Genomic DNA, 12122 nt, shown 5'->3' on the forward strand with positions numbered 1-12122 from the left:
TTGTTGTTGATTGTGGTTGTGTTGATGGTGATGGTGATGGTGTGTGTGTGTGTGTGTGTGTGTGTGTGTGTGTGTGTATCCACATACGCATACTTCCCTCCTTTTGGTTTTTGCTGATGTATGATTATTTATTTCATGTTTGTAGTTAACCTCCTTGGTTTGGGTTTTTTCCTTCTAGAAACTTCTGTAGGGCTGAATACATAGATATTCTTTAAATTTGACTTTATTGTGGAATATCTTATTTGACCCATTTTTCTTGAGTGAAAATTTTGCTAAATGTAGTAATCTAGGCTGGCATCTGTGGTCTCTTAGAGTCTACAGCACATCTGTCCACGCCCTTCTGTCTTTTACAGTCTCCATTGAGAAGTAGGGTATAATTCTGATAGGTCTGCCTTTATTAGTTATTTGGATTTTTTCTTCTATAGCTTTTAATAACTTTTCATTGTTCTGTATGTTTAGTGTTGATTATTATATGGTGAGAGGGCTTTCTTTTCAGTTCTAATCTACTTGGTGTTCTACATGCTGTAGTTAGAGTTTTCCTGCCTGGCCCACAGTCAGGACAAATCTCTCTCACCCACCAAGCCCATAGACACTCAGAACCAACCAAGTAAACACATAGAAACTTACATTATTTACAAACTGTATGGCCATGGCAGGCTTCTTGTTATCTACTTCTTCTATCTTAAATTAACCCATTTCTATTAATCTATACTTTACCACATGGCTCGTGGCTTACCATTACCTTACATCTTCCTTGTCATGGTGGTGGCTGTAGTATATCTCCACCCAGCCTTCCACTTCTCAGAATTTTCTTTTCTCTTGTCCTGCCTATACTTCCTGCTTGGCCACTGGCCAAACAGCATTTTATTTATACAGAGCAATATCCATAGCAGTATGCTTCTTGAACCTTTATAGGCATGTCCTTTTTTAGGTTAGGAAAATTTCTTCTATGATTTTGTTGAAAATGTTTTCTTTGCCTTTGAGCTCAGATTCTTTTGCTTCTTATTCCTATTATTCTTAGGTTTTGTCTTTTCATAGTGTCCCAGATTTCCTGAATATTTTGTGTCAGAAAGTTTTTAGATTAACATTTTCTTTGATCAATACTTCTATTTATTCTATTTTCAGTGCCTGAGATTCTCTCTTCCATCCCTTTTATACTGTTGGTGAATCTTGCCTCTGGTGTTTCTGTTTACATTACTAAAATTTTCATTTCCAGAATCCCTTCAGGTTTTTTCTATTGCTTTTATTTTCATTTTTCAGGTCTTGAACAGCTTTATTTGTTTCCTTCAGTAATTTTATTTATTTGTTTGGTTGGTTTTCTTGGCTTTCTTTAAGGAAGTTATTTATTTCCTCCAATAGTGTGTTTGTGTTTTTCTGAATTTCTTTAAATGTTTTATACATGTCATCTTGAATAATCTGTCATTTTCAAGTAAGTTGTTTTAAGTTCTTTTTCTGATGTTCCAGCTATGTGGTAATATTCAGGGCCTACTGTGGTAAGACAGCTGGGCTCTTGATGGTGACATAGTACCATGACTGTTATTGACTGTGTTTTTATGCTGGAGTCTAGACATCTGTGTTTGGGGTGATTATAGGTCTAGGTGCTGATTTCTGGGTTTATCATGGTAGGGTCAGATTTTTGTTCTTTAGTTTCTGTTTCCTCTCTGGAATTTCAGAGACTGTGTTGGCTGAATGTTACCTGTTTTACTGGTCTTCTCAGCTGGTGTATTCATGGGGATGGAAGGTGGGGGTTAGAGGAATGCTTCCTGATGCTGAAGGCTAGGGAAGAGAAGGCGAGTGGAAATGGTCTATGGCATGCAGAGGAGGCATGCACAGGGTGGAGGGGAAACTGCAGCTCATGTTCTCTTGCAGTGCTAGGGGTAACTCTGAGAGTCTGAGATAACAGAGAGTAGGGAAGGTCCATGAGCAAGCTCTCTGGTCTTCTGGCAGCTATTGCTTGTGGTTGAGCAGTGGAATCACAACTCTTATTGATACCAATCTGTGTATTTGTGATAACTGGATAAACTCACATAAAAATGTTAATTTCTATAAGTTAACAATTTACAAAACAAAAAGACAAAACAAAACAAAGCAAAAAACCCATCACTTCTATTGAATGACCCCTGCCTTATGCTGTAGTTTTTTTAGTATTCTTGCCAAATAAAAATTAAATATATTTAAGATATATAACTTGATGTTTTGGTATACATAAACATTCTAAAATGGTTGCCATATTTAAGATAATTAAATATTTAAATCAAGTAGTTATGGTTTTTGTTGGTGTTAAGAACTTAAAATCAAACACTTTATATAACATCAAGCATAGAGATCACCTTTATAATGTGTGATCACCATCTTTCATCAGATCACGGTAACACTCACTGCCATAACTAAAGTACTCATTTCCCATGGTTACTAAATGTTCTTCTATAGTGAAGTGAAAGAACTGATAAACATTTTAGCTACATTTTATTTTGTTCAAGTTTGAATGAGACAGTGGAGATTCTCCATTAATATAGTATCTGCATTAAGATTAGGTTGGTTCATTGTGTAAACTATAGACATAATAAATATAGAATTAACATTAGTGGTTGTTTTTTCAACCACAAAATAAAGTTAATGGAAATAGTTTAAAGTTAAAAAAGGAAGCATATGTCTCTTTTAAGTTTTACTGTTTTTGTTATTGTAGTTTGAGATGGAATTTTACTGTGCAGACCAGGATGGCCGGTATGTTACTGTGTAGTTAGCCCAGGATATCCTCCAACTCAGGGCAATCCTCTTGCTTGTGTCTCATAGATGCCATGATAATAGGCACAGTGTATCATTCTCAGCTGATTTTATTTATTAAGATTACTGTGTGCTAATCCATATTTTCTTATTTGGATTTAAAATTGCAAACAGAAAATCCTGATCACTTAAAAACACATCACTTAAAAACAACAACAATAACAACAAAAGAAAACCCCACCAACACTGGGTAGCAGTTATTGATTGTGAGTCTTGGTTTAAGCCAGTAGCAGCTGGACTTTCTTCACATTGTTTGCATAAATTTACTTTAGTTATAATAATGAGTATGCTGTCATAATTTGTGCTTGGCATGCTAAATGTGATGGGAGGTTTTGATGAGGCAGAGAGTAAAGAGTTGAAGAAAATGGTGGAACAAACCCTTCTCACTTACTGTGACAGCTTTCTCAGTTCATTTAGTGATGAACTGCCTGGAGATAGCAGTGAAAAGATGCTGAAGGACAAGGGTGCTATTTGAACATTTGCACAGAGTGGAAAGAGCTATGAATTGATTACTTCCTTTTTTCTTTTCTTATATGAGTTGTATCTTTTCTAATGTAGAGCTTAGTAGATGTTTATTTTCAAATATATCCATGATAAAAATGTTATTATATGGATATTCTGACCTGTCTATATTTTAGAAGATTTCACTTATTGTGTGACACTTTAGATTGTTTGAAACGAGGAAGGTCTCAATAGGCATGCTCCGTTTGATTTTATTTTGTAAATCCACCTCCTACATCTCATTGAATATTTTTTATTCCATTATGAAAAAACAACTAGTTCTAACAATGCTGCATTGTTTAATAAATTATAATAAACAGCAGGAGATATATGGTTCATTTTATTTTATGTAACTGTTTTGATTTTCTACCTCTTTAGAATATTTTACATTAAAAATAGTTTAGGGTGAATAAACTACTCCTGCTCCAGAAGTCCACAACACTTTTCATAGGCCACAGTCAAAAGGCTTTAAAAATTACATGACACAATAGCTATAGGTTGAAAAGTTGAAATGACCGTCGGCACGTTCTATTTTTAGACATCTACTTACAAAATTTCACAAATTGTTTATCAATCACACATTTTTAATTGATTTCCTGTGGAGTAAGGTCTCAGCTCATCTGAATTTGTAAGCACATTTAAAATTATTTTTTTAAAACTGTAAATTGTAAAATTAATGATGATTTTCATTCAGCTGGTTACTGAGCCATCTGCTTCTGAGGCCAACAGCAAAGTAAGACTTCAGGCTCCATCCTGGACTTAGGAAATTAGATCTGTGTTTTAACAAACCCTTTGGAGATGTTTGTACACAGTTTAGGAAGTACTGGTAACCCAATTTCTTTCATTTATGTCTAGAGTATCAAGAAATTGTACGAGCTATAGTACTACCCATCCCCTGAAAGTAGGAATAATTTAGTACATTCTCAGGTGAAAAGCTTATGTATTAGTATTTCCAAAGGGAAAAATAACCCCAGCCTTACATGATGTGAACTGTACCTACTATTGTCTATTTATACTTGTACAGCTTTTATAGCTATGGTTCTTTTTTGGTAAAACAAAGAATAAAAATAGTTTCTAATGATTGAATTTGTCTGCCTCTATTGTATTTGGTGCTCTTAATTTTTTGACAGTTTAAGAATATTATTTGGGTTTTCTTAGAATTATGGAAATCATGCTGCTTTGTTCCCTGTAGGAGTTAAAATAAAATATTGGTAATTATGCATATTTAATTTTCAAAAGGCCAAGTGATTACTCACAGCACTTATAAAAAGGAAAATTGTTCCAGATATTCATAAATCAGCTCCTTGGTAAAGGACTTTGAAGTCTGAAGTATTGTGCTGAATATTTCTACTGAGGAATATCAGGATGAAACATGAATTTATTACCACCATTGTTCTTTGCTCTTTCCCAGATGCAAGACAAAAGTCTACCCTGATGAACTGCCAAACACAAGTGTAGTCATTGTGTTCCATAATGAAGCTTGGAGCACTCTACTTAGAACTGTCTATAGTGTCATAAATCGCTCTCCACACTACCTGCTCTCTGAAGTCATCTTGGTCGATGATGCCAGTGAAAGAGGTATAGACTATGCTTCCATGCCTGTACTTTGGAACCATTTTTATTATCAGAAGGTAGTGGGCAATGATCTATATTCTGCTTTATAATCAACCACCTATAAAATCAATACATACCATATAGTCACATATGCATTTCATATATAGTATATATTGTTGATGTACATTCAACTCTGAGAACAATTAGATACTTTCAGTTTATTTTTATATCCCAATTTGGCACTAACTATCCTTAGAAATCAGCCAAAATGATTCTTAAAATGCTTTATTTCTTCCTAACTAGTTAATACTGAGAATATACATGGCTTGATATGTAACATTAACTAACTCATGATATCTCTACTAGATACCCCAATTTTGTTCTAAATCAGCTCCAAATCTTCCTCAACCATTCTTGATCCATGTTACAGATTTTCTCAAGTTGACATTAGAGAACTACGTGAAAACCTTAGAAGTGCCAGTGAAAATCATCAGGATGGAAGAGCGCTCTGGGTTAATACGTGCCCGTCTCCGGGGAGCAGCTGCTTCAAAAGGACAGGTCATAACTTTTCTGGACGCACACTGTGAGTGCACCTTAGGATGGCTGGAGCCCTTGCTGGCGAGAATAAAGGAAGACAGGTAGGGAGCCTCTTGTTAAGTCTGCAAAGCTTACACCTGGACCTTCCAGGGCAGCTCCAGCTGTCCATCACAATGCCTCTCGTGCTCGGTTCTATTTTCAGGTTTATTTCATATGCTTTGAAAAAAGCAGCTTTTCTCATTTTCAAGATGAAAATCGGACTGACTCATGTTTAGCATGGGTAATTGATTAAGAAATAATCAAATGAATCAATGAAAAACGTTTTGAGCATTTATAGGTGAAGTAAGTCAATCTAGTCTGGCAGCATAGGTTGGAAGCAATTTTCAAAGCGCCTTTGGTACTCCCAACTTCCCTGTGCAGGGATTGCAGATGTTCTTACCAACTTGCTTATGTTACTGGCAGTTCAGTGAATAGGATAGTTCTTCTCTCTCCCTCAGCACTGACCTCTTCACTGTTTCCATGCATTCTGACTCCCGAAGGGTCGCAGTCTAGTTCAACTTCATCTTGAAAAAAATCTCTCTCTCTCTCTCTCTCTCTCTCTCTCTCTCTCTCTCTCTCTCTCTCTCTCTCTCTCTCTCCTTCCTGAAATAATGCCACTGTTAAAAAACAAACAAACAGAGCAAAGTATAATTATTTAAACAATATTCTTTCTACCTGTCAATTTTAAAATTTGAAAAATTAAACTTTGCAGAAGTGAAGACCCTTCACACATACCTGTAGTTCTTCCTAATGATGATGACATTTTGTAGCTATTCATAAACATGGGTGATAAATTAGTGTAATTCTTAGTACCTAATGAAGATAACAAACATTGAATGCTATGTGTTATAACAAATCATTGTAGAGCACATCACTTGCATAGCCATTTCATGTGCAATAGAATATCTCAGAGTTGAAATTTTTAATTAAATTTTCCAGACAACGACTGCTTAAGGTAAGCTAGTTCAGCCACATCGCATGAATGGCAGGAGCTAGTGCTTTCTATGAAGATAGATGGAGGCTGTCAGCAAAATGAACCATAGCAGGTCAAAAAGCGGTGGGAACCCTTAGTCAACCGAGTACGGTACACAGCTACTAACATTTTGTATGTTGGACTGTGACCACCAAACAGTGAGACTGAAAAAGCAAAATGAACTTAGAATACCTTCAATATAAATTCTGGCAACATTTTGTATATTATGCTGTTCTTTAAACATGCATTCATATTCAACTTAATAAGTTGTTAATATAATGTTTCATTATAGCCATGCATAAACCATCTATTTTTATTCTAACAATTCATTTTCATCATATTGGTATATAATGAGTCTTTTTCCTGGTTATAAATTTTTACATTGCCATAAGAAGACAGTAAAATGTGCTTGAGATTATTAAATCCAATTTCTTACCCTTGAAAGTTAATTTATTACATACAGTAAAGAAAGAGATGTCATGATTTGGTTGTGTCCAGATTCACCAAGAAGCTTTACTAAGGGTAGATGAAGCTTATTGACTTCAGAGAACTTCAGGCCGTGGCCAATTGTATGGCATATACAACACACATGACAATGAGTGGCAGTAATATTGCAGTTACCAAATAAAATATAATTGAAATCGTGTTTGGCTTTCTACACCCATTGGTGACTTAGAATACGTACAATCACTCTGTTCTTCAGAATTAGCTACAATCAATGCCACCTTGAGTCAACTGGAACATTTCCTTGTGGAGATGATTGACTCTTGGTCCCATAGCGAACCACTAAAGCCACAAAAAAAAAAAAAAAAAAAATGAAAGAATGAAAGAAGTCACAACACAGACAAAATGATGTACCCAATAAAATAATCAAGTGAAGCATTCTTACCCTAAATAGACTCACAAACCCCTGAAACATCTTAACTATTCCTTTTCTATAGGAAAACTAAGGTGGAACAAAAAGACAAGAGTCACTTTTTTTTTTTTTTTAAACCAAATCACCTGGATTGAGACAATAATAGACTCTTAGTTCCCTGACAGCTTGCTGATAAATTTAAACTTGTCAGGACCCTGGTGTCCTTCACAGAAACTCTTTCCTGGTGCCTATAGATCATGATTTTAATTGATACTGTTTGTTTTTTCCTAAAAGGAGGTTTCTCTGTGGCAAGTTTCCCTGTACTCTTTAAACTAACCTAATCTATTTGAAATGCAAACCTCCAGATCTAATTTTCTCTCATATATTTTTCAGCTCTCTATGCTATTACTTTTTAGTGGATTATAGCTAAAATGACGCATAGTATCAGAGCAACTTGACTAATCATGCTGTGGGTGGAAATTTATGAGAAATAGACCATGTTCATCCTGCTGAGTTTGTACTTAGAATGCATTTTAAAGTCAGCTTGAAGGTCAATTAGAATATTTGATTAGATTTCATATCACAACTTTAAGGTAAAGGTGAGGAAGAAAGATGATGACAGAGGAAATGGTTCTGCAAAGAAAGAAAGAGGATAAAATGAAAGACACAAATGGGTCATAAAAAATTAAATGTTTTCATATCATCTATAATCACCTTGAAGAAGTGAATGTAAATTATCATTTATAAATGAATTGGGTTTTGTTTTTCTACAGGAAAACAGTTGTGTGTCCTATCATTGATGTTATTAGCGATGATACCTTTGAATATATGGCTGGGTCAGACATGACTTATGGTGGTTTTAACTGGAAGCTGAATTTCCGATGGTATCCTGTTCCTCAAAGAGAAATGGATAGGAGAAAAGGAGACAGAACACTACCTGTCAGGTGTGTAGACCATTATTTCCCAACCAGTCATATTTTTATTCTTCCATTAACCAAAGAACATTATAAATCTGTTCTGAATATTTAAAGATCCTTAGAAATATTTATTATTTATGTACATTTTTACCTTTCACTCAATCATGTAGGAACCAATGACAATACTGAGTATGGTTAAAATTATCATGGGGAAACTTGTGTGTTGGTATAAATGCCAGGTATTTTTGGATGCCTTAGGGTTCCAATTATATATATATATATATATATATATATATATATATATATATATATATATATATGTATATATAGCAAACATACACACACACACACACACATATATGTGTGTATGTATGTATGTGTGTATGTGTATACAGTATCAACTGCTGGAAAACCAAGAGTCTACCATTTTCTAAATTAAGGTGCTTTGTTAAAATAAAGACAGCAACTCGTGTCTTTGTGTTCTACCCTTGTTTCCTATAGTAAAAGGATCATATATCTATGTATAAAATAAAATTGTTTATGATTTCTGAATGTCTTGTTATTTCAAGTAAATATGAAATGCATGTATTATAATGGATTTGTTCTCAAACATGGAATGACCAAAAGGTTTTGGTAAATATTCTAAATTTACCATTCTTAAAACTATCTTCCTTTAGCAATCATAGAAATATTCACTTGAAAAATTTTAGTGAACTAACAAATACTAATGCTTTTTTTTGTTCAAAACTAAATAACTCCTTGATTTGAAATGTTTATCAGTGAAATGTACCTTACTCTTATTTTTGAAACAGAGGTCCATCATCATTTTCTACAAAATTACTCATTTAAATAACACTAAAATATCTGTATCCTCTTGTAGGTCTCTTGGCTTGCATCCAAAAATTGATTGTTTAAAAAATATTTAGAGAAGTATTTTATCTCTTTAAATATGAGTTTAGCAAATCACCTCTCTTTTGAAAAAAAATGGAAAATAATGTAATATTCATAAACAACATCCATATAAGGCCTAATCTATAAATGGCCGGTGCGATGGGCATGAGGTTACTCTATAGTTATCTAATGCATTAAAATAAAATACTGCATGGTAAAAGAGACCATTCTAGTTATATGGTACTGAAAATTTAAAAAGTAAATATTGTTAACATTTTTAGGAGAAATACTACCACAGTGAGAAAAAATTAAGTGTGGCCCCTGATATTTGCATAAGACCTGTCAGTGTTCAGAGTATATAATCTGGCAATTCCTAAATGCTTTATAATCTTCACATCTACCCATCCTTGTTGCTTGCACTAACAGGCTGAGTAAATATAGTAACTCTGTTTTATTAGCAATCCTCTTGTGTCCCGGGTTCTAGTTTTATTTAACTTAGATAATTTTTGAGTTTTTGTCCCAAGTAAAAACCATTGAAACACTTCATAGACACACTTAAATATTGTTAACTAATTTATTCAATTGAAAATGAAGTATGTATAAATATGTGTTTTATTAAACTTACTGAAAATTCATTGGGGAAGACATGGTTTATTTAATGTTATTGTTGCAATTGGAAAAGTCAAGTTAAGGTAGCCAACACTCCTAGTGATAATTAGCTGACCTCCTTCATAAAAGAAAGAAAAGGGACGTAGGAAGCAGCCATTATGCTCACCTTTTGCTAAATAAAATAAAAGATGAGTCATCTAACACACTACATTTTAGCCACACTTTGTGTGGTTTTGCTGAAATAGTATGAGAACCAATCAAATTTCTTACTTTTATTTATTTTCCTTCCTGACTGAACATGATTTCATTTTCTAAAATAATGAAAGAGGAAGAGAGAGACCTCAGTGTCTGCTGAAGTTTGACGATTCTTTTGGCAAAAGGTTAATTAATTCATGGGCACTGTTGTATCAGCAGGCAGGTAATTTTCATCAGCAGAGCGGTGGTGTGAACTTTGTATTTTTAATCCATTATGCACAGATGTGAGCATTTTTCTCATACTCATGCAAGCAAATAAATCATTCTATGTGTGGAAGAAAGATTTTTCCCCCACTTGATTAACAGAACTCTGAGTAGCTAAAGTGATCAAAGTGAAGTTGAGGTTTTAGTAGAATACTTAACTTAAAGTGTCTTTTATGACAAAACTTTGTAGTCACTGTAATTGGCTAATCATCATTGAGAAATACAAGTATGTAACTGCAATCATTGTGCACCAACTTGAACTTGTGACCTAAACTCAGTCATGTTTAAGGTAATATGTATACATACAATACTATGCCACACTCTATTATTCTGGTTGTACTATACTTTGGCTCTAGTATTTTCAGTTGTAAAAGGAAAGGGGTATGTAAAAGGGAGTTTGGGGGTCCTTAACTTTTCTCTAATCAGTAAAGTTCTTTGATAGCATTTAGCATTTCAGCTGTGTGTATGATGCAGTAACCAGATTCTTAAGCAAGAGACCATGATCTAACAACTTGTATTGCAAACACTGTTCTTTAAATGTGTTTTATTTGCTTAGTTTTAGTGCTTCATACTTGCAGAAAATCACCAACATTGAAATGAGGTATCTAAAACAAATTTTGGAAATTGTGGTTATTGAAAACTCTTGGTGCAAAATCCCAGCCTTTTTTCTTGTCTGCACCCAAGAACCACCAATATACAAGAGACACAAGAACCTACTACCGCTAGGAGGTGGTGTTGCATGCCTGTAATCCCAGCACTCAGGAGGCCGAGGCAGGTGGATCTCTGCGAGTTCGAGGCCAGCCTGGTCTACAAAGCGAGTTCCAGGACAGCTTCCAAAGCTACAGGGAAACCCTTTCTCGATAAAACCAAAAAAAAAAAAAAAAAAAAAAAAAGAACCTACTACCACCCTTTTTAACACCTATGGTTGTGTCTCTGACTGAAGCCTGAGGGTCAGTTGTCATTTATCATCTTTCTTGAGCTTGGAGAAGTAGAGTTTAGCACTTCTGTCTAAAACACAGGTGGAAGAAATAGGTTTAATGCCATCAATTTACACAATTAAGTATGGTTATGATCTTTTAAGTTTGTGGCATTCAATTTGGAGTGTACTTCCTGGGAAATGACTGAGTTTGAAATACACTGAACACATTAGTCTGTATGATATAATACCAAATGAAATAGATGACCCCTAGCAAAATTGCTTCTTAATGAAGATAGCCCTGTCAATTTGGAGACTACCTTATTTCTACTTTTGTTTTGGTGATAAAATAGCTCAACAGAGGCAACTTAGACAGGGTTTATTTTATCTCACAGTTCCTGGTTACAGTCCATCATATTAGATAAGAAAAAGAATCAGAAAATGAAGCAGCTAATCACACCACATTTGCAGGAAAGAGAAGAGAGAAAAGAATGTATACATGGAATCCGATTTCTCTGCTGTCATAAAGTCCAGGGTCCTGAACTTAGGAATGGTGCTGCTACGCACCTTGAGACAGGGTCTTTCCACATCGTTTGAGACAATTCAGACAATTTCCCCCAGACATGCTTTGAGGACAGACCGATCTTCACAGCCTCACACCCAGACTTACTGCCCAGTGAATCTAGACAGTGTTTAGTTGACAATTAAAACTAGCAGTCACTGGAATATGTTTGTCACTTTCTTTCTGGCACATGAAATTTCAGGTGATTTGATTTAGATAGTGAGATAAGTATGGTTCTGTGTAAAAATGCACTTCATGCACCTTGCTCGTCACAGCACTCGATCCTATACATCCAAACACTCACAACAATCTCTGCTGTAGAGCAATTTACGCTTCAATATTGGCCTTACATCTTCTAGATGAAGCAAGAGGTCAGAACATGCAGATTGAATGTGGGTGTATAGGAGTAGCTATGTTAATGCTACAGCAGTGTATATTTTGGGAAAAAAAAAAAACTGTGACTAAATCCTACTGGTTGATTTCAGATTTTAATTATGCTCTGAATTTGACACTAAAGAAATAGC

General features: G+C 34.7%; 1 protein-coding gene across 4 annotated transcripts in view; it reads left to right on the top strand.

The window, feature by feature from the left end:
• The window catches only part of Galnt13 (polypeptide N-acetylgalactosaminyltransferase 13), a 597204-nt gene that overhangs the window by 349386 nt on the left and 235696 nt on the right, over nt 1-12122 (top strand). For all 4 annotated transcript variants that reach the window (XM_036185829.1, XM_036185831.1, XM_036185830.1 and 1 more), the window contains exons 5-7: nt 4697-4863; nt 5270-5477; nt 8018-8188. In XM_036185829.1, coding sequence (XP_036041722.1) covers nt 4697-4863; nt 5270-5477; nt 8018-8188 — 546 coding nt within the window. The remainder of the gene's footprint in view (nt 1-4696; nt 4864-5269; nt 5478-8017; nt 8189-12122) is intronic.

Source organism: Onychomys torridus, chromosome 4 (genome assembly GCF_903995425.1).
Source record: "Onychomys torridus chromosome 4, mOncTor1.1, whole genome shotgun sequence".
Classification (NCBI taxonomy): domain Eukaryota; kingdom Metazoa; phylum Chordata; class Mammalia; order Rodentia; family Cricetidae; genus Onychomys; species Onychomys torridus.